Raw genomic sequence first — 24,049 nt, 5'->3', positions numbered from 1 at the left:
GTGGTGTATTCGGTATATCCGTATTTATCAGTATGTTTGTTCCCTGGGATTTTCACCCATAACCTTGGTGTCGTACCATCTGGGTATGAATGCAATGCCTCTCTGAGCAATGCCTAACTTTAGGACTTTATTTTCATCTTGTTTGGTTCCATTTTGTTAAAGGAATATTACTTGTTAAATACAAGTTAAGATCAATCAACAGCATTTGTGGCATAATGTTGATTACCACAAAAATGCATTTCAACTCATCTCTCTTTTTCTTAAAAAAAAAAAAAAAAAAAATGAGCAAAAATCGAGGCTTCAGTGAGGCACTTCACCCCAGTGAATGGGGCCAATTTTTGGAGGGTTTAAAGTCAGAAATGTGAAACTCATCATTTTATAAAAGCATTTACATTAATATTTCTGTTAAATCCATGCAGGCTATTATTTGAAGTGTAAAGTTGTTTCAATTGTCGTTTTTGTGGTAGGCTCCTGTTCAAGATGGATGAACGTTATTTGTCACTGATATTACATCGTCTTGGCAACAAAGTTGTAAAATTGGATATAACTTTACACAGAAAAGGTCAGTAAACAATTTTATCACACTAAAATCATCTCAACACGCATATTTTTATGTCTTAATGCTATAGTTTGGAAACATTGAGTATTTGAATGTTTACAGATTGGCCCCATTCACAGCACCTCACTGTAACCTAGATTTTTTGCTTTTTTTTTTTTATTTTTATTATAAATCTTTGTGGTATTCAGCATTATGCCACAAATGCTGTCGATTTAGCTTAACTTGTACTGAACCCAATATATCCCTTTTACTTTCTTGCCATTGTGTATATAATCAATTTACAATAAGTTTAAGTTACTGAGCTTAACCAGAGCATATTTCTAAAAGTATGGTATACCCTTATATAGAAAAACTTCCTCAGATTACATCATAAACATATACATTTTTTTACAGTTACAGTGTACAAAAAGTACTGCAGTCTTCAGGATGGCCCATTAGCTAAATTCTACATAGCCATACTAATTCCAGAGTCATCAGCGACAATGAGTAGAGGTTATGATGGAGTAATAAGTCAACAGCACAGATAGGCTAGATTTCTAGAAGAAGAAAAAAAGTGGAAAAAGACCAATCACACATGACTGAAGTGTTAGGGGAGGGGCTGGCTAGAGTTTAGAGGTGGCCATGCTGTATCTCACCCACATGTAGGTTTCTGCTGGTTGATGAAACCTCTGGTTGAGGTCGCAATCTGCATTACTGCGTCTCTGTGCACTTGTTCACCTCGGGATGCAGCATCTTCTTTGAGCGCATAGGTACGTATTTAAAAGTTTCTGTGAGTCAGGTTCTTCTTTTCCATCCTCTTGTGTCTCTTTCTCTCTCATCTTGTGTCTTTTCTTGCTGTCTCTCTCTATATCATCTCCTCCCCCATCACTCTGTGCTTTCTATATCTGGAAAAACATCTTTTGATTACAAAAGCATGCGTGCAAGTGTCACAGACTGATTGAGCGTTGAGGTCTTCAGGCCCGGAGAGGATGCGTCACTGCAGACAGGTTTTCCCCTGTTACTCATGGGCCTCTTATTGTCTCTTTGTGGGCCTGACCATTGCATTTGTGCAGTTATTAAATGTATCACCTGTTTGTGAATTATTGGAAGCGTGTTTGTACATATCAAGATTGTCATGATCAGGGCTAATGCCTGTTTTAGGACTACAGTTTTGACATTTTATTGCCGTACCTTCATACAGTGATTGGAAGGGTTCAATTTGGTGATGGGACAGAGTGTAACCTAAATGTCATTTGAAATACTCTCACCTTTAAACATTTAAAGGTCTGCACAGTGGATAAGTCAGTTGCACACAGTTCTACAGAAATTGCTGTCATTTTTTGTGATGCAATTACATTGTGTCTTCAGTTTCATTCTATTGATTCTCACGCTAACCTGAGAATTCACCTGCATTTGGGCTTTAGAAGAAGTGGGCAAAGAAAGAGTAGGAACTGGTGATGTCGACCTTTTTCTGCAACGCTCTTGACCTGACAATCGCTAAACAAAAAAAGACGTCTGTTTCAGAAATGGTTTTGCAAAACTTTAAAAAAAACAAGTAGGCTAATTATTGGAAGTTTCGATAAATTGCATTTTAAATGGTAACTGTACAATAATCACATACTGTAGCACCACGTTTACCTTGTTTCTGCTTCTGTGTCTTTTCTAGTTGCTAGTGTAACTGCGTTCGCAATAGTTATACAACAACAGTATATGCAAGAGTGTGTAAACATTTCAGACTTCTGTTATGACTTAAGCTGAATATACATCTCTATGCATATTTTATGGAGAATATTAATGCAGTAGAAAAGCGTTTTTGATTTTCATTCACATACAAAAACATTTGTAGAGCAAAAACGTAAAGTGAGTGCGTTCAGGCTGGTGGCCTTTTCAATGGTCAGCAATCTTTAAATGAAGGCAGTAAATTCATTTTTGCATTTTTTTATTTATTTATTTTTTGTATTTTCTAGTGGTCTCAGCATATTGTTCTGGATTTAAAGCATAGCTTTAATACAGACTTACTATATACAATAAAATGGCTTGTCAGACTACAAGCTTTACTACAAGCTAATACTATTAACTAAACTCTAATGGACAAAAAGAAGTATGTTTTATCTGTTTGTAGAAAAGCAAATGATATTTTTAGGTAATATCTGAACTGTGAAAGTGGGAAACAACTTAATGTATGTGTGTTGTGTCCCAACTGTTGTGAAATTAGGTCATTTATTAAAAAGCGTACAGAGTAGCTTTAGTACAGTATTTATTACAGTTTACTAATATTTAAAACAGAAATGTGACTAGCAAATATTTAATGCATTAATATGACTTACTAGTCTAGACTATTAATACTGCAACATCAAACATTGCTCATCATCAGACTTTTTTTTCCTCCTCAGACAAATTTGCACACACAAGCTAAAGCTACAAACAAAGCCGAAAAGGACCAAAGAAGAAATCTTGTACTGTTTCTAGTCAGTCTTATTCTGTGTTTTATTATTTGGTTCCAGAGCTACTCCTTATGTGTGTCATGTCTCTATACGTTTGGAAATTAGGACAGTTATGAAAAAACGTTCAGCGTAGCTTTAGTACAGTAAGGTGACTAACTAATATTTAATACAGTATTATGACTCATGTAGACTATTAATATTGTAACATCAAACATTGCTCATGACAATTTTTTTGCACACACAAGCTAATGCTACAAACAAAGCCGTAAAGGACCAAAGAAGAAATCTTGTACTGTTTGTAGTCAATCTTAATGTGTTTAGTTATTTGGTTTCAGAACACCTGAATTGTGAAAGTGGGAACTGGAAACTACTCCTTATGTGTGCCGCATCCCAGCTGTAGTGAAATTAGAACAGTTATGAAAAAGTGTAGGCCTACAGCATAGCTTTAGTACAGTAAGGTGACTAACTAATATTTAATACAGTAAAATATTGCATCATCAAACATTGCTCATTAGACTTTTTTTTCTCTGAAAAATTTGCACACACAAGCTAATGCTACAAACTAAGATGAAAAAGACCAAAGAAGAAGTCTTTTATGTTTGCAGCCTAGTATATTTGGAGTTATATATTCTAAGTTATATGGTTCACAAATATAAATCTGGAAACTACTCTTTGTGTGTGACAACTCCACAAAGTAGTTTGACTAATTTATTTTACTAATATTTAATAATGTGACTCACTAGACTATTAATATTGTCATGATCACACTTTTTTTTTTTCCAGATAACTATGTATAGACAGGCTAATACTACAAAGAAAGAAATAAAGGACTAAAGTTGGAGTCTGTTTGTAGCCAAGAGTATTCTGCATTAAATAATTTGGTTCCAGAAGACCTGAATGCTAAGTGCAGAAAGCTACTCCTTATGAGTGTGACAACTCCGAACAGTTATGAAAAAGAAGTAGCTGTCCATTATAATATTCCACCATTAATGTATCTGAATAATTTTGAGTGGATGTGGTGTGTGTGTGTGTGTGTGTCTCTCACTTAATGGCAGTTTAGCATCAATTCTAGTAATAAGAACATTGAGCATCGTCATTTCAGTACAGCTTTTTCCACACAATCCGTCATCATTGCGTCTGCGCTGAGGGGGAGTGATCGTATCAGCGATTTGTTTTTGCAGACATTCGATACTCTTCGACTTTCTTTTTGCCAAACCGAAACACAGATAACGAAACAATTGGTAGGGTTCAAATCTTTAGATCAATTGTTTATCGCTTACAGAAATTTGAGATACTTATGTCAGTGTTACACTATGTTCTGTCAAAAGGGGCTCATTGTCTTTTTTTTTATTTTTTAATAAAAACAATTAAGCATTTTTACTCTCTTGTAGTTTCTTTATCAGGATTGTCAATATGTATGTTTTTGACAGTGTTTTTCAAAGTAGTATTTGGAATTGCATTCTTTGCACAGGCTTCAAGGTGGAGTATCGAAATCGCATTTTCGCGTGCCCCACACTAGCAGTGTCTGTGCAATTGCGGGGAACCCATACTCTTCCGAGAGTTCTTCTCAATTGTGCGATGTTCTGCGCTGTAATCAAGCACAGCACCAGACACCACATCACAATGCTACTACAGTAGATGCATATCTAAACCGACCTACTGTATGGCCTTTGATACTGTTGTTGTTGATCAAACAAACTTGAACTCTTATGAGCCTCATCGTACCAGCATTAGTCACAGTTTCACATTCTGAAGAGTTCTGCGGCTTCATCACAGAATTTCAAAGCTGATGTGAAATGCCCTTGCCTCACATGGCCAGACATGGCCACCTCCGCTCTCTGGTGCACCCAGACAATACAATTCCAGTTCAAGGTTGAATGTATTCTGAGATAGACATGATTAAACATCGCCAGACTTTCATTTTGTGAATAAGATTGTCTGATGGCTGAAAGTAGGTTAGAGGTGTTTTGACACCAATGAGGAAAAAAAACCCTTCATCTCAATACGTCTTTCACAAACTCTGAAATTCAGTATAATAGCCTAGTATATTTACGTCTTTGGGCTTATCAATCTTACAATCTTTCTTTCGGTCTTTCATTCTAAAAGACATTTGCGCTTTTTACAATATAAAATGGTTATGGTTAATTTTATGTCTTTAAATTTAAATGCAAATTTGAATTAAAAATTTAGTGCATTTTTAAATGGTCATGATACAGGTTATGATTACATTTTTATCTTGATAGCTTAAAAGAAATAGTCTTCTTATCCAAGGATGTAAGATGTTTAGAGATTGATTTTCGCTGTATCATTTTGAATCAAATGATCTCACAGAATGGTAATGGCTACTTTCATTTGAGGTTTCCAAATTTGGGAAAATAATCCAAATAATATCTTTGTTTGTTTGTTTGTTTGTTTTTTATTTGGCTAATTAATGGTCTGTTTTTGTTAGAAATCCAAGCAGAATGACTGGCTTGAAACATACACAAAATTAACTAAGTAACTAAAATAAGCACTTAAAATGGTTAATAATGAAAGGATGATTTTAAATTAAACAAAACCATGCCTTTTTTGGTCAAATATTTCCTGGCGGTCTTTTTAGTATTTTTCTCTGGCATGCTGGCTGCACATTTTTGCTCTAGAAAACTGCACTTAGAAAAGCATTTTTTCACCCATCAAAAATATAATTCAGGTTTGCTAGTGAGTACATTTGTTTTTAAAACATTTAAGGTCATACTTTATATTTGTCTGTTATAAAAACTGTATAAATGAATCACTTTTTTTAAGTATTTGCTTAAAATCTATGGTATATTAAATTTAGGTCAAAAATACCTACGAGACATTTTTTATATATATATATTTTAACATCCACTAAATGTTTACCATATTTACTAATTTTCACTTGAAATATTTAAAAAATAAAAACCTTTCGATTTATATCTTTTTTCCATTGTTGCACATTGTTGCTTCCAAGCAACATACCTAAAATTATGACATTAAATTATTTTTCTAATTTAGTTTTTGATTTTTGTAATAAGGTCCATTTTATGCAACAAAAGTGAATCAAACTTTTTCTTTAAAACAATGATTTCATAATGCGTGCAATATGAATTTAATGACAAAGGGTTCGTTTTGTGTTCATCCTATTTTATCCTGTTGACTAGCATTTTAAATACAAGGTTAATATGTTAAATTCACAACAAGTGATTTCAAATTATAACATGTTTATGACATTTGTAATGTTGTAAAATAATTTGTAGTTTGTTCTATTAGCAGAATTACGCCATTTGTCACTTCTACTGTAATAGAATTTCACTTCAACAAGTTTCTTAAGAAATTCATACCGATAAAGTTTTGACATCAATTTTCTCTCTTTCTCTCTCTCTTTCTTTCTCTCTCTGTCTCTCCATCCTCTTTCACATTGACTATGATTCCTTATGTTTCCAATGAAAAGCTTAACCTTTGTTTTTTTCCCTTCGAAGGTTGAAATGAGTTTTTGCAGCGCGACACTAAACCTGATCACCTCACAGCATCTGCATATTTTACTCTTAATTTTTCCCTTCTCCACTTTTGCATGAAGATGATCCGCATCCATAACCCTCACCACGTACCTTTTCTACTTCAGACAGAGCAGCTTCGCCAAGCAGGGACCCTTTGTGACACTCTTCTCACTGTGGAGGGCCTTTCGTTTAAAGCACATGCTCTTGTACTAGCTTTGGCTAGCAAACGACTCAAACGTCAGTTAATGAATCAACATGGTCCTGGTCCAGGGTACAGCTGTGCTATAGATAGCATCTCTCCCCATACACTTAAACAGATCCTGGACTATGTGTACAGCGAATCGGTGGAGGTACCCAAAGATGACTTGGAGGAGCTGTTAAGGGGTGCTCAGTACCTGGAAGTTGAGTCTTTGGTGGAGCAGTGTGAAGCACAACTTTGGGGCCCAGAGTCCCCAGACAAAGTGGACGGAAAAGGGGTCGAAAATAACACACTGAAACTCACTTTACTACAAGATGACAAAATGTACAAAGACTCTCAGTTGTCAAAAAGAAGCCCTCCTTTGGATGAAGACCTCAATGATTGTTCTGTTGAAGAAGAAAGTTCTCCTACCAATAAAGATCCAAGAATTCATAAGAGCTCACCTCATATCCCTAGTTCTCCACCTCCACAGAAGAAAAGCTGCTCTCCTGTGTCTCTTCTGCCTCTTATAACCTCCAGAGAAACCAATATCTCCTCTTGCGTTCCAGCTCCTTCCTCTCAACTTTGTTGGCCCCCTTTCAGCCCGTCTCGAAGTATGTTGTTCAACAGTAGAGAAATCCTGACCTTTCACTCCCTCCGAGCTTCCCAGCACATGTTGGCCTACCCCTACCCCACACCCATGTACCCCATCCTCTATCGCTCGCTCCAGCCCCAGGTGTCCTCTTCACTTATGGGTTACACAGGATTGCTTCACCCCAATCACCCGCTCATACACTCTCCAACACTGACTCAGGACCGTTCTTTTATTTCTGGTCTAAGACCAAAAAATGCCTCTATCAATGCAGCTATAAAAGGATCCAGGCCAGACAATCAAGAGAGGTAAGATTCTCAGCATTTTATTAATGTCAGAAAAATACAATTATAATTTTCATTAAACATTGTTTTATTTAAAACAATTTACAAAACACTTAACCAAAAGCAACCACGCTTTTGCGTTAGCTAACTTTGCCTCAGTTATTAAATATTTTTTAATGTGCAAGATAACCTACATCACTAAGATTTACAACTATGCAAATGAGTAATGATTTTGCATGTTAATTAATTTTATTAAAACTTTCAAATTAAAAATATATCAATGAAGTAGTGCAATAAAACATCACTTAGCTTCATACTGTAGAAAATAAAGAGGTAAACAAGTTTAAAAACTTCAGGCTTTTTTTTACTAAATATCTGAATATAAAAATGAAAGAAGATATTTGATTATATGTGAACATTGAGATTATACAGACAACTCTTCATGACCATTGTACTTAAGCATATATTCTCAGGTTTTAATAACCAACTGTGCTTTTTTCAATGTGCTTGTGTGTGTGCTTGTGTTCTTACATACCTGAGTATATGTGCATGTACTGTGTGTGTGTATATGTGTCAATGAATGAGTCTTACTGTAGGTGATACCCTTCACTTTCTGTACTTTCCAACAGACATATTTTCCCCAACCAGCCCCCTGTTTCACCCACATCAATTTCATTAAAATTAGGGGACTAATAACTTAGGTAATTCTCTTAAGGTGCAGAGGAATAACCTTAAGTGACATTGATTGCTATATTAAGTGTATTAAATTAAAGTGTTTGTATGTGTAATGTAATTATTTTGACCAATGACTGTGATTTGATGTATAATACATAGTTAATCATCATAATGATCTGTGAGTCACTATTTAAGTATTCCAAGTCATTAAAAATCTATTTTATTCATAATAGAAGTGTAGAAACACCATGTGAATAAGAGTATATACTGTATTGTAAATACTGGATATGTCGATGGAGTGTTTTGGAACATAACACTTACTATCTGGGCCGAAACTAAGGGGAGCCCCCCGACTGTCCCCGACCTTACTAACAGCAAACATGAAAGTCAGTCATCTCCACCTCCAGTGCAGTATGTTCTATTTCAGTCTTGTTTTTAGGCAAAATCTGTTCCACTCCCTACGTTCTTACACACACAAACTCAAACAGTTGCCCCGTTCAAACACAGATCTTTATTCTGGTTTTTATTGTGTGCTAATAATGAAACAACTGAGAGTAGATGCAGAAGTATCCCTTTACCTTTTTTGGCATGGATATATACAGAAAAACAGTACAAACCACCCACACACATCTTGAAATCATCACATTTCATAGGTAGATAAACATTGTAAAACATCTGAAATTATGTGAAATCTACAAATGCCCTTTGGGCAAATATATTAGTGCCACTTCTTAGATTTTGATAAACATTTTGGCACTCATTTGAATTCATCTTGTCTAAATATTTGGATAGCATACAGTCAGATCTTCTTTCCCTCACACTGTAGATGCACTGCAGATTGCTTTCTCTGGCAGAGGAAGCCATCGTTTGTTTGCTTTGTTTCCTGCTACGTGAACGCAAAACACTTTTGTTCCTGCAGTTTTGGTAGTTTTTAGACAGAAGGAGGTGATGTAAGTCTAAATGGATCTTCTTAACCATTTGATAAAAACAGGTTTGAAGCCCAATGCATTTGACAAGTCTGAAAAATAGCGACTGTTTGCTGCCGTGCAATTATGAATGTTTGGTTACAGAACATGTGTGCGTTCTTCACTAGGATACACTTGACTGTATTTACAGTATGTTTCTTATGATCTTTGAAATGTTTTGATCAAAAATATGATGCTGAAATTTTTTTAATTAGTTTTGTAGACACATATGAAAACCATGCCTATGTATGTATCTCTTTACGAAACAAAATTTATATTTATTTTATTTTATTTTAGTTATTAATTCTTTTAATAACTAAACTAATTCTATATAATTCTTTTTTATTTTTTATTTTTTTAAATGGATGATTTGAACTAGATGGTGAAAGACAAGCAGCTAATAAAAGCCCTGTGTACATGGGCACATTATACTGTTGAAAGTTCATAAAGATTGTTGACATAATGCCCAGAATGTGAGTTGTAATCTAGGCTTTGAGGAAGTACTTTGAAGAAGTTAAAATATAAGATAGCCTTGATTTGTTTAACTTTTTTTTCTTTTTTTTTTTTTAGTTTTGATACTTGACTATTATTCTACAATTTTGAAAATAATTACAATACAGAATGAGTTGGGGTGTACAAACTTTTGACTGGTAGTCTATATGTGACTTTGAGCTTGTAGTGTACACACATCTGTTCACATATATTCTTTTTATATATATTTTCTCCTGAGAAACATCACATGCTTCTCTTACGATCGCTCTTGTACATGTGCAAAGACCTATTTCTCAAGATCTCAAGCCAGCACAATGCATTTGTATTAATGCATTTGCTGCATCTCTAAGATGAGGTGAGCAGCAAACTTCTGTGCATTAGTAAGTGTGTGGGTTTCTCACTGACATTAACTATTGGTCAGAATTAGCTGTGGTCTGTCAATGTTCAACAGAACCCCTGTATGTGTTGAAATTAAGCCCTAGAAGTGTGACCAGCCTGAAGGTGTTTGATGACCAGATCAAGCAAGTGGTTAAAATAACACCTGTTCACTCAATGGCTCAGTTTGTCAAGTTTCTTAAGTTATTTGTCCATGATGAACAAAGTAATCATCACCTGTGCTTGATATGGAAAATATGGGCATCTTTGAATAAGAATAAAAATGACGACATTTTCCACAGGAAGCCAAAGGTACAAGAGGAGAGGGAGATATGCTGCAGACACTGTGGTAAGCCTGCCCTGGAAAACACGTGGAGGCCGGCGATTGGGTCGTCACCATCAGGTTATATGTCGTCCACAAGCACTCATGTGCATACAATCATGTACAATGGCCCCAAAAAGTAATTGGGTACTTAAGTTACACTTAATAAACATCTGAATTGCGCTACATAACAAAATATCAAAGTGTCATTTGTTTTACAGAAATATATGTAGCACAAGCACACTTTGCAAGCAGAATATTTCCCAAAAAGTAAAGTTTGTTAGGTTTGAAATGATAAGAAAGATATAGTGTTTAAAATGTAGACAAAAAAGTAAAAAAAATTCATAGTTAATGTGATGAGCTACACCTATGGTTACTCTGCTAGGACCTTGACACTATCCAAAAAGTGAATTTAGTTCTAATAAAAAAACAATTTAAAAAAAATAAACCTGTAGTGTAATTTGTTTGCAGGTTTGCTTGGTTTGATATTTTGTTTTCTATTACAATGCCGTTCATACATTTTTAAGCGTGACTTAAGTGTCCAAATACTTTTTGGTGCCACATTATGTACAAACACAAAACAATTACAAGAGTTTGACACTTATCCTATCCTTTAAAGAAAATGCACACTTGGGTACTCATACAAAAACTTACATAAACACACACATACACACAAAAGGAATGCATGGCTAAGCTGTCGTAATTGAGCATATCCTCAAGATCAGAGGAATATAAGCATGCAACAGGATGTAAATGTCGTGTATGATATTTCAAAGTGCGGAAAGCAAGCTAGTGTACAGATGCTGTCTGTCGACTCCTTCCACTGACAGTGGTAAAACAAAGCATCACAGACAGTATAAACAATGACAGTGTTTTTTGAAACGCAAAATTAATTAATGTATCTACAATAGGCGTCAAGGAGGCAGGCAGATATGTAATATCATATAAAAGATTCGATTCCTTTTAAATCAATTAACTCTAGAAACTTTATTAAGTTTGTTTGCCGAAACAGACGTTAAAAGGAAAATTTCAATCAATAAATCTATTGTTTTGTAATGTAAATCTAAAAGCTGAAATGTCATTTCTGCACTGCTAGTGTCACCAATCGGAATTGCAAAAATAACAGTTGTTTTCAAACAGGTCTCCCGAATGCTTCCCCATGTGACATTGGTCAGACAAACAGATAGCCCCGTCCCAAGTGCTATTGGTCGAGCGAATGTTGCTGTGTCGGTATGGTCGGGATGCGCGCAAACAGAGCAATGTTTAGAAAACGCCACAATTTTTACACTTTCAGGGAAATCAACAGCAGAATATTACACGTTTTAGATTTAAAATGTAAATTTTTTACTTCAAACTATCAATCTTCAAAAAAAATGGCACTTGAGGCAGCTTAAGTGTCCAAACATTTTTGTACGAACACTGATATATCTGACCCCTAACCTGTTCTAAACTGGGGTGTAAAGCTGTGTGCAAGAGAAAACTGTGACATCTAAGTCTTGGCACATCAGCACAGTCCTGCGGTCGATTGCCTCTGTGCTTCATGGTGGTTTGTTTACAGTATCATAAGAGAATTGTTGAGTTGTTCTTTTTTTTCATCCTAATTGGGGTTAGATTGCTTTTTATGTGTGCGAGCATGCGTATGCCTTTTTGTGTGCCTGTCTGAGCATTTTGGGGGTGAGAATGATAGTAACACATTGTTATGAGATATCACTTTGAGACTACATAATGGACAAATAATGTTTGAGGCTGGTTTTGCTATACAGTGGCTCCAAAAAGGATTTGGATACTTAACCACTTTCACTCTGACATGGGAAAAAGTGGTGTGGCACCAGTACTGTGTTATAAGTTTATGCTTAAAATGTAAAAATCCCTGGATACACTACCAAAAAATATTTTGACTTGTCCCTCCTTTTCATTTTAGAGTAAAGCAAAATGATGGGTTACATTAAGAATTTTAAAATGGAAGTGATTGTGGCCAATCCGTTGACATTAAAACAATGACTTTTCCAAAAGTACAGCCACAAGACGTAAACTATATGCGTATTAATATGAGTTTAGTGTGATAAAATCACTTACTAACCTTTTCTGTGTAAAGTTATATCCAGTTTTTCAACTTTGTTGCCATGATGATGTACACCATAAACCCTAAAACAACCATAAAAACGACAAATCAAACAACTTTACAGTTTTGACAGAAGAATTAATGTGAGTGTCATTGTAAGTGCCTCACTGTAACCTCGATCATTTTTTAAAGAAAAGGGGGGACGAGTCTAAATAAAATGTTGTGGTAATCAACATTATGCCACAAATGCTTTCGATTGAGCTTTACTTCTATTGAACCCGGAATTTTTTTTTACGAAAAAATGTAACATTGGAAATCTGAGTATCATAATTTATTTGCAGATGCCAATTTTGTTACGTTTTGAGGTGTGGCTTAAGCGACTAAACTTTTTAGGGCCACTGTATCATATAGTGTACATAAAGTATACTGAATTGCTAGATATGAGAGCCACATTCTCTGTTACTTCCATATGTAGGAGATTTTCCCTACAGTTTACAGTTTTTGAAAAAAGTGCGAATGACACCTTAAATCCGCATTTTTAGAATGGTTCGATGCTCATTGGTCATTGTTACTGTTTTAAATTAACCCGATCTCATGAAAAGTCATACATATTTTATGAGTTGGCTAAATCGTATGTAATACGATGTTGTTTTTATGAATTCATACGATTTGGTCACATGCAAATGAAGTAAGCGCAAGTTCCACGTGCGAGGCATGGAAGACATGCTTATTAATACTATGCCCTTGCCCAAACCCCTCATCTAAACCTAACCGCTCGATCAGTTGAGTGTGTAAACATGATAGGAAGCTGTTGTGTGACAGTAGTAAGAAACAGTAGTGTATTAGATGGAAACAATATCGTGCGACATGATTGGCTGTAGTGAAAGTCGTACGAATTCATACGAGAGAAGTCGTATGATAACATATGTATTAGCCAAATTTAGAGAAATGGTACAAATCCTTACGATTTCTCCATAAGAGTTTATTGTTTTAAAGAGAAAACTTGTGCTGCAAAGCGCAAGCTGCTGCAGCAGAATGTAACTGTGCTGCATCATGGGTTAGAGAGAGAGTACGGGGTATGTGGGAATGTGTGGGTGTATACATACATGTGCATCTGTCATGTGCTTGTGTGTGTATGTGGTAATGTGTGTGCCTTTGCTTTTGTTTTTAGCGTGCTCAGAATTGTAAACTTACACAACGTTGCATGTGTCCATTTGATTGTCACGAACAAGTTCTTTACGATTATAAAGGCAGAAAGTGTTAACCATGCTTTTTTTTCACCTTTTGAGATGTACAGGGGAGGATGTGGTGTGTATGTGTGTGTGTGTGGACAGGGAGAGCTATGAACTAGGCCTCACACCAAGAGAGTGTTGCCACAGGATGTGCTTATCTAAAATTGGGCCCCTTGGTTGTGCACTGCCAAAGCTCACGTCACTTTTTAGTTTTGACCATAAATCACTTTTCCATCAATTGTTTCAAATCTGGTCTTCCATGTCGTTTTTACATTTAGATAAATAAACTCTTTTGTTATAAATTCCTATATTATGTTGTAACACAGCTCAATGGAAAGGAGGAGGCGAGAACCGGCTTGACAATATAAATGATAATTTAATGAGAAACTTAACCACACACACACACACACACACACCCCCCGTAACACTCTCTGTCGCACTGCCGTCTCTGGTCGGCCTTATCCCTCTCGGGCTAATCAGCCCAATTAGGAGCCGGGTGTGCAGAATCACGACCCGACCCGGCCTTCCGCCCTGCCACATATATATATATGCACAGAAGATGTAATGTAACAGATCAAACAACTGAAGATTCTCAATCTTAATATAATTTTCATTTGGTCTCTTTAAAGTAAACCATCACAATGTCTGACAAGTACTTAGTTTACCTGTGTCAGGATGATTGTGACAACAATTTAGTATCTAAGCATTTATGATGGAAAACAAAGAAGTGCTAAGGATTCTGCCCTATTTCTAGGTCTTTATGAAACAATGACATGTAAGCAAATTTGTGACACTGAGCATGTAAACTCCTTTGTACAAAACATCAGGTTTGTCTGAGACCGCATATCAATTCTGGGATTTAAATTTTTTGTTTTTACCTGGAATAAACAAAGTTTTAGCATTCTGAGTATGTAAGGAAAAGTTATGCTGTAAAATTTTTATGAAAAATAAATATATAGTATATTTATAAAAAAGTGACATCTGTTGAATGCGTTGTCAAATTTCAATGAAAATTAGTATGCATCATCTGCATCATGTTCTGAGGGAACCTGAGTAGTTTAGAAAAAAATATTTTTAGCATGGCTATCATACTACATGCTATGATAGCTTAGCATGCTAATCGGATAGCATGCTAACTCTAAGCTATTCTTTCTTTTGTTTTGCAAATGGTTACAATGCTATCCCTAGACAATATTAGCTCAGTATGCTAATCAGTTAGCATGCTAATCAACAACTCTCTTCAGCAACACAAGCCTTGACAACCGGGTGGTGCAGTGATTAAAGCTCTGCACCACAGTTCCAAAAGTCGTGTGTTTGTATCCAGCAATGGATGGTTTTAAAATGTGTGTTTCTGTTTTACCTTTGAGTCTTCACATTGTGCTTACTACTACATAGGCTGTACTACATCACATAATTCCTGCTTTAATTCAAAACCACTTAGCTGTAACAATAACATTTTCTCAGCAATCTTCTATGCTCTTTTTTGTCAGCTGTGTAGTGCAGTGATTAAATCTCTGGACTACAGTCCTAAAAGTGGTGTATTTGAATCCAGCAAAGGATGGATTTGAAAACTGTACTTCTTTGATCTGTTCTTTGTGCTTACTTCTATGTAGGCTTTTCTACACTGGATAATTCCAGGTTGAATTCAAAACTACTTCGCTCTAACAACATTTTCTAAGCAACCGTTTTGTACTCTCAGCTTGGAATGTCTCTTTGGCATCGTGTAGACTTGTCCGTTGTGTTGTGAAGTGGTTAAAGCTCTGGACTGCAGTTTAAAAGGTTGGGTGTTTGAATCCCACCTAGGCAAGTCTTCCCTTATAATAATAGAGTTCTGGCAAACTTGCTGCAAATTTGTCACTTGTTATTTACACATGCAAATGAGCTTTGCAGCTAAATCTTCATTGTTGCCACAGGTTTGTCATAGACGTGTTTGCCAGTAGAAGCAAATTGTCCATTGTTGCCAAAGGTTTGCTGCAGGTTCACCACTACCGGTGAAGAGCTGCAAACCTCTGGCAATAATATGCAGCAAATCGCAAGCTCATTGCATATAAAAATAATGAGTGATAAATTTGCTGCAAGTTTGCAGAACTCTAGATTTGTGTAAGGGATACACTTGTACCTCTGCTGTTCTGAAGCTCTTTGCATTATACTTAGTGAATGTTTCAAGCCAGTTCATTCATATTTGTAAAGCACTTTTCAGAAAATCATACTCTAATGTCTTAAAGCCAACAGTAAACAGCTTTATAGAAAGTCATGCCTTAATGTCTTCATCTTTGACATGTCTGGTGGATAAAGGGCTTGCCCACACATTGCTGCTTGCAGCTATTAGCAAACTTCACAAGTCCACTTTCACTTAAAATAAACTTTTAATGTGTGGTTAACTGGTGTTTTAGCAGGAAATAACAATCACCACCATCAAGAAATTAGACAACACTTAGTCAATTTTAAACACATTTGAACAAATGTGAAGGGTTAAAGGTTACCAGTGTTGGGCCTCATGTAGTCAGATAGAAGACAAAGGCAGGACTAACACAGTCGTAAAACCTAACTCAGGCCCCCACATAACAAGTCTTAAATCTTACTGATAAAAACCGTGCCAAAATCAAACAAAGGGAGTCTAAAACAGACTACAAATCCCATGAAGCCTTGCTCACCAAAGGATCGAACTCTCAACTCCTATTGGATGAGGCACACAACAGAACGTCCCTCAACCATGACATCATCAGGAGTAGAAATACCTCTGAAATGCTTCCGGGATTTGCTTCCAGCAACTTTGCTCGCTGTGTGTAGACGCAGCTCATCGCTGCTCTCAAGTGCAGCCTTGTGGCACAAGGAAGTAACGTCCAACTTGAAACTGTGGCCATACAATCTCCATCTCGCTGGACGAGTTGAGATTACTCTGTGTTCCACTGAACACTCTAACGGATCCGAAGGAGACCGCCGAGCAATCCGCATCTTCATCCGTTTGTCAGCAGAAGTGAAGAGATAAAAGATTTCTCTTCCATCTTCAATCAAGTCGACGTTGCTAATTTCTCCGCCAGCCCGCCGAGAATCAGCAGCCATACCACCCGCCGACAGAGCGAGGAAACGGCCTCCCATCATCACCCGAGCCTCGAGGAACCGAGTCTGAGTTAAAGGACGGATGAACACACATTCTGCATCCTCATGCAATTCAAGTAAGAGGTTTACGTCTGGGCAGAGATAGAATATTATAGTATGTTATTCTTGTGTTTCAAGGTTTTTGCTTGTACAGTTTACAGACCGCCATGTACGCTCATTATTAATACTCAGGGTATTAATTATCACGAATTTGATTTGCTGTATTGTGGTCCAAACACAATGTGCATTTCCGCCATCGCGGGTGAGACCGGCAAACTGAGTTTATCCATTAAAGAATCAAAGAACGTGGATGGTTACGAGCCGTCCACCGCGTCTCTGAGTGATAAACTAACAGCTGCTTTCTCTCCCATGATCGCGAAATCGGCTTTGGGGCTGTCACTTAATTCTCTCTCTCTCTCTCTCTCTCTCTCTCGTACTAACCACACACACACACACGCGCGCGATCCCTCACAAACATTCTCGGACACATTTTTGGCTAGTAGATAGCTTCGTGATAAAGCTCAGCTATCCCTAAGCTATCGTACAAGCAGATACACGCGGTAACTGGTAGACGCCATTGACTGGTTTCTCTCCGCCCACATTTTCGGCCATATTCTCTGGCCGGAAGTCTCGCGTGACATACTCTCCACGAGAGTCACGTCCGCCATTTTGTGCGCGTCCCTCCTTACACACACACACACACACACTCTCACACACACACCCTCATGTGTTATAGGATTATTTTGATTTCCATATCTAATCATATCACTGTTTAGTTTGTAGTTGTAAGTCGGAAGTTTATTGACTGCATTGTATTAATTATTAATTGATATTACTGCATAAATAAACTTTGTATATTACAAAGAGAAGTGTTTTGGTTTGTTTTGCATACTCCTGTGTCATGCTGACGGGATGTCAGTGCTCAGATTCAAGCCTTCATTCATTGTTTTTTTTTTTTCGAAAATCAATATTCTTCAGATGTCGATTTTCCTAAGAAAACAATCTAATATTGAGACTGTTATACTATCTGGTTATTAGTCCCTGATTCCAGGGTGGTGCCCCGTCAATGTTAATCCTTATTAATATTCTATTGATTTTTGATAATTGATAATTATCTTTGATGATTGTTGAATTTGAATGATCAATAAGCTAGTGTTAATTTTAATTAATGTTTCATCGATGTTAATGATTAATTATTATCTTTGATAACTGTTGATTTAAAGGATTAGAAAAGCTAACATTGATTCTCATCAATGTTCTATTGATTTTAATAATTAATAATTATCTTTAATAATTGTTAATTATTGCTAATAACCAAACCCACTCCTAAACGTAGCACACACATTTACTGGAGCCCCATATGAGGTTTTAATGAGTTAGATTCAATTAATTAATTTAAATATTAATTAATAACTAAAGAAATAATTATTAATTATTTCTGATAGTAACACTGATCTAAACAACCAGTAAAGCTCAACACCAGCACTCCAAAAAAGGACTTTTGCAGGTTGTTCACTTAATTAAAACGAACTAAAGTAACACAATTTTAGAACATTTTGTCTTAACTTAAATTCATTACATTTATTCAATTAAATTTGTAAAAATTATTTTACTTAATCCATTGAGTAAGGTGAATATTTTTATAGCACTGACGAAACTGGCCAGGGGATTACGATTTCCCAGCATGCTTTGCAGGGGACTGGATGGTGTGAACAAATGTTGAAACTAAGTGTTATTTTATGCATTTCTGAGCAAGATAAGAATAGGATGAGTTTTGTTCATGTTTACTGTTCTGTTTTATAATTTTTTCAAAGTAGTGTTTGTTTGGCTGGGGGGTTACCATTGTGGTGAAGACTGGTGCTTGTGCTTTGGCTGAGGATGGACTTGCACTGTTAAGTGATGTATAATTTTTAATGCTGCTGAGTTATATAAGTATTTTCTATCAACCTGACAGTGTAACAGTTTCACTGTCCTTATTCTTGCTCACTTTCCATATACTAATGATTAAAAAACATATTAATTTGAACCAACATAAGACCAACATTTAATAGACAAAAAAAATATTCAGAAAACATAACCAGTTTAAGTTACAGGGAAATGATTAAATTGATCTGGTTGGACATTACTATTTTACATAGATTCTTACTCATTAATTTGTGTTGTCACAACACAAGGAGTTTGCATAAATAAAAACTGATTTGGTTGTGTGGAACCATTGTCCATAATTTAATTGAGTTAGTTTAAAGTATCATTTTTGTTTGAGTGAGCGTAAGACCAAAAAATATATCCCAGCTCTCTCATAAAGTACAAATGAAGATGTTTTGGCCCGAGTCTCAGAAATGGTGTGGTAGTTTTAGTCCATAGGTAAAGTCAAGCAGGTCAACATCTATTTCTACCTGACACTAAACAATTACTTTTGTTCGTGTAAAATAATGTAGTCTGGTTGATTAGTCATGTTAAATAATGTTTTTGAATGAAATAAAACCAGTTCATTTAGATGTTACCACACACTCTGATTTTTTAGGTTATCAAACAATGCTAGACCTTTTTGAGAACTAAATTTTCTGAGCCATTTTGCTGTTACTTTAAAAACAACAATTGTATGCGTCCTAGCAGTGCACCACAGGTGCAGTTCATCACATTAACTACGGACATGTTCCACTAATGTTCAACAATCACAAAGTGTAAAAATACTTTTGTCTAAATTTTGGACAGTATATCTACTGTTACCAATTTCTAAGAACAAACTTTTTCTAAAATGTTTTGCTTTTAAGTGTGCTTGTGCTATCTTTCTTTAAAATAATTGATAAATAGTTTGATATTTTCTGATCAAGTTCTAATGATATACTCTATATACACCGATCAGCCACAACATTAAAACCACCTGCCTAATATTGTGTAAATCCCCCTCCAGTGCCAACCCGCATCTCAGAATAGCATTATGAGATGCTATTCTTCTCACCACAATTGAACAGAGAGGTTATCTGAGTTACCGTAGACTTTGTCGGTTCAAACCAGTCTGGCCATTCTCCATTGACCTCTCTCATCAACAAGGTATATTTCCATCCACAGAACTGCCATCACTGGATGTTTTTTTGTTTCTGGCACCATTCTGAGTTCATTCTAAAGACTGTTGTGTGTGGAAATCCCAGGAGATCAGCAGTTACAGAAATACTCAAACCAGCCCATCTGGCACCAACAATCATCCATGCGATTATCTAATCAGCCAATCGTGTGGCAGCAGTGCCGTGCATAAAATCATGCAGATACGGGTCAGGAGCTTCAATTAGTGTTCACGTCAACCATCAGAATGGGGGGAAAAAATTTGATCTCAGTGCTTTGGACCGTGGCATGATTGTTGGTGGCAGATGAGCTGGTTTGAGTATTTCTGTAACTGCTGATCTCCTGGGATTTTCACACACAACAGCCTTGTTGATGAGAGAGGTCAACAGAGAATGCTATTCTGTGATGAGGGTTGGTGCTGTTTTGGTGGCACAAGGGGGGCCTACACAAAATTAGGCAGGTGGTTTTAATGTTGTGGATGATCGGTGTATACACAGTATATAAAAAGTTCACAGCTTTAGGCTATTCAAAAATGGTCTAACATGATAAAAAGATGATTCATCAATTTAGTGCATTTATCCACAGTTATTCACTTACATTTCTTTTTCTGACATCACCTGTTTGCAGGTTCGGAAGAGATGACTTCCAGGTGTAAGTTTTGTGAACGAGGCGGACGGGACAGGCGATCTCTGCGTTCGCTCAGAAGGGGTCTTGGAGAGAAACCTTACCAGTGTAAACAGTGTAGCAAGAGGTTCAGCCTTAAACACCAGCTGGACACACACCACCGAGTACACACAGGTACATCTCAAAGCTTACGATTCTATAATCCCTGGGGGAAAAACTAAATCATTATGGTTAAATAAAGAATTCACCTGAAACTGGACTTGACTTTTGTTTTTCATCTACAGGTTGGGATTAGGTCTGATTTATCTGTATTATGACATGCATAGATCCACTAATGTCACGAATCTCTGCAATTCTTGATTCTGATTGGTCAATTGCAGCATTCTGCAGCCAAATATGTGTGTGTGTGTGTGTGTGTGTGTGTGTGTGTGTGTGTGTAATAACTGCTAAACTGTATAAATAATGGAATAGTTCACCCAAAAATGAAACAATCTCTCATCATTTACTCACCCTCATGGCATCACAAACTCATATGACTTTTTATTTTTTATACAAAACAAACAAAGATATTTGATTTAAATTATGTATATGTCCATACAATATAAGTCAATGGGGTCCAAAACTTTCAAGCCCCAAAAAGGACATAAAGGCAGCATAAAAGTAATCCATACGACTCAAGTGGTTTAATCCATGTGTTTTGATGAAATATGATAGCTTTGTAGAACAAGAAACTTGTTCACGTGTCCTAGTGCTTGACGAGTGTGATTGTTCTCGTTAGGGCTATACTGCTTTTTTCTTACTTAAAGCTTCAGAAGACATGGGTTAAACCACTCGAGTCATATTGATTCCTTTTATGCTACCTTTAAGTCCTTTATGCAGTGTAAAAGTTTTGGACCCCATCAAAAACAGTTCATGCCATAATATAATCATTTAAACTTCAGTCATCAATAGTTCATGTCTATTTATTTATTTATTCATTTACTTTGTAAGCAGCTGTGCAGTAGTACTGTATATACAGTCAACCAGTGATTATTGCAAAATAAAGCCCTTCAGGGTGATAAAAGTTAAACCTGTCTGGGTTTATTTTTGCAATAATAACTAGCTGACTGTACATTGTCATTACATATCATCAAATTGTTTACATTAACACTCAAGCTCAGTTTTCTCTCACTTTCTTTTGCAGGCGAGAAACCATTTGAGTGTAGACTGTGTGGCCAACGTTCACGTGATTATTCGGCTATGATTAAGCACTTGCGTACACACGGCGGTGCCACGCCCTACCAGTGCACCCTGTGTCTGGAGTTTTGTAGCAGTCTAGCAACCATGCAGAAGCACCTGAAGAATCACTCCTCCCAAGACTTCCCACCAGACTGGAGTCTGAGCAGCACATATCTGTACAACAGTCACACCTGACCCTGGCATCTGCTTTCAGCAGCCTGTAGAGCCACTGGACGTTTGAGTCCATTGGGCTAAAATGTGTTGAAATGGGAATTTATTTCAACTTTTAATAAGATTTTTATTTTTGGAAACATTTTATTAATCTAATTGTTATTTTTTATTATTTACAGAGCCATTATACAAATATGATAATATATACATATTATATATATATATACATATATTACAAAGGGCTTTTGGATTGGATTTCTTTGAGGACTGAAGTTAGGTGAATATTTCATCTCCTAGTTACTATAAGGCAGACTGTAATATCATCACAATATAATTTTTGAGCCAATGAAATTTGTACCATTTATCTAAGTATTCACTATGTGATCTATTTACACAAATATGCAATATTTTAATTAAAAGCATTATAAGTAAACCGTCAAAGTTTGTCAGTAACTTTTCTAAAGCAGAATTCTTTGAAACTAGTCTTTTTTTAAGCAGCAGAATGGCAGGATGCAGATTTATCTCTGAAAGTGTAGGCTATTAAGTATAAAGTGTATGCCTTAGAGATAATGGAATACTCTTCATTGTGAATGAATCAATAAATTAAAGGACAGTTGATAAAACAGTGACTGTAAAACTGAATAGATGTGCACAACTGTAGGCCTTTGAATCATATTATTGGTATTGGTACAACATGAAAGAGATGTTGGCTCATAGAGACGTAGCTTCAAGTCCAGCCTCATCCCAATCCCCTCTCTTAAACTCCTACTTTCCTGTCTACTCAATACTATCCTATAAAGGCAAAATGTCCAGAAATATTATATACTGAATATATTCAACTATGTGTGTATGTGTGTATATATATATATACATATACAGGGTTGGGAGGGTTACTTTTGAAATGTATTCCACTACAGATTACAGAATACATGCTTTAAAATGTAATTTGTAGCGTATTCTGTTAGATTACTCAAGGTCAGTAACGTATTCTAAATACTCTGGATTACTTCTTCAGCACTGGTAGATTTTTTCACTTGTTTTGACTATAAAAACTCTGCCAGTACAGTAAGACAAAATACACATGTTAAAATACATTCTCTGAAAAACCTAAATATCTTATGCAGTGTTGTTTCTATAAAAAGATCAATCTAATTGATCTTGTTTTAAGGTTTTTTAGATATTTTTACAGGAAAACAATGAAAAAATTATCAAGAATAAGATTTTTGCCCTAATATCAAAGGTCTTACTAGAAAAAAGAAATTATGATCCAACGTGAATTTTCTTGATAAAAAAAATATGATCGTGCCTGGTAACGTGCATGTCAAATGGCTAGAAATAGCATTTTAGCTTAGCGTAAAGCTGACAATTTACACAAGGTTTATTTCTATTTCTTCTGCTCCAAACTTACTTCAAACTTACTTCTCTGTCTGCTCGTATGAATGTAACACATCATAAGAAAGTGTTTCACCGCTGTTCAAATGCACTTTGGATCGCATCATTTATATGTATAAATGTTTTCCATCTGAAAGGACTAAATATTAAATGAAACAAATTACAATAAAATGCAAAGTAATCTGTTCAGTAATCAAAATACTTTTTGAATGTAACTGTATTCCAATTACCATTTATTTAAATTGTAACTATAGTGGAATAAAGTTACTTATATTTTGTATTTTAAATACGTAATCCCGTTACGTGTATTCTGTTACTCCCCAACCCTGTATGTATGTATATATATATATATATATATATATATATATATATATATATATAAACACACCAGGAGATCAGCAGTTACAGATATACCCAAACCAGCCAATCTGGCACCAACAATCATCCATGCGATTATCTAATCAGCCAATCGAATAGCTGCAGTGCAGTGCATAAAATCATACAGATTAATGTTCACATCAACCATCACAATGGGGAAAAAATCTGATCTCAGTGATTTGGACTCGGCATGATTGTTGGTGCCAGACGGGCTAGTTTGAGTATTTCTGTAACTGCTGATCTCCTTGGATTTTCACACACAACAGTTTCTAGAATTTACTCTGAATGGTGCCAAAAGCAAAAAACATCCAGTGAGCAGCAGTTCTGCAGATGAATGAGAGTGGCCAGACTAGTTTGAACAAGTGATGGGTCATTCATGAACAATTCTTACATTTTGAACTAATCTTTTATGTGACTCAGAAGAACGAGTAGTCTCAGAGAGTGATTC

At 35.9% G+C, this 24,049-nt stretch overlaps 1 protein-coding gene across 2 annotated transcripts; it reads left to right on the top strand.

Moving 5' to 3' along the window:
• The first annotated feature begins 1,209 nt into the window (after positions 1-1,209).
• Positions 1,210-23,441, top strand: LOC127429853 (zinc finger and BTB domain-containing protein 16-like). Of its 2 annotated transcripts, none has more exons than XM_051679145.1 (5): positions 1,210-1,308; positions 6,462-7,557; positions 10,343-10,389; positions 20,446-20,616; positions 21,626-23,441. In XM_051679145.1, the coding sequence occupies exons 2-5, from the start codon at positions 6,554-6,556 to the stop codon at positions 21,853-21,855; spliced, it is 1,452 nt and encodes a 483-aa protein (XP_051535105.1). In that variant the 5' UTR covers positions 1,210-1,308; positions 6,462-6,553; the 3' UTR covers positions 21,856-23,441. The 2 variants fall into 2 exon arrangements, with proteins under 2 accessions (XP_051535105.1, XP_051535104.1); XM_051679144.1 differs by having other exon boundaries at positions 10,343-10,443; positions 21,626-23,440.
• Positions 23,442-24,049: the final 608 nt, after the last annotated feature.

Source organism: Myxocyprinus asiaticus, chromosome 39 (genome assembly GCF_019703515.2).
Source record: "Myxocyprinus asiaticus isolate MX2 ecotype Aquarium Trade chromosome 39, UBuf_Myxa_2, whole genome shotgun sequence".
NCBI classification, from domain to species: Eukaryota; Metazoa; Chordata; class Actinopteri; order Cypriniformes; family Catostomidae; genus Myxocyprinus; species Myxocyprinus asiaticus.
This window is presented reverse-complemented; position numbering and strand designations above follow the sequence as displayed.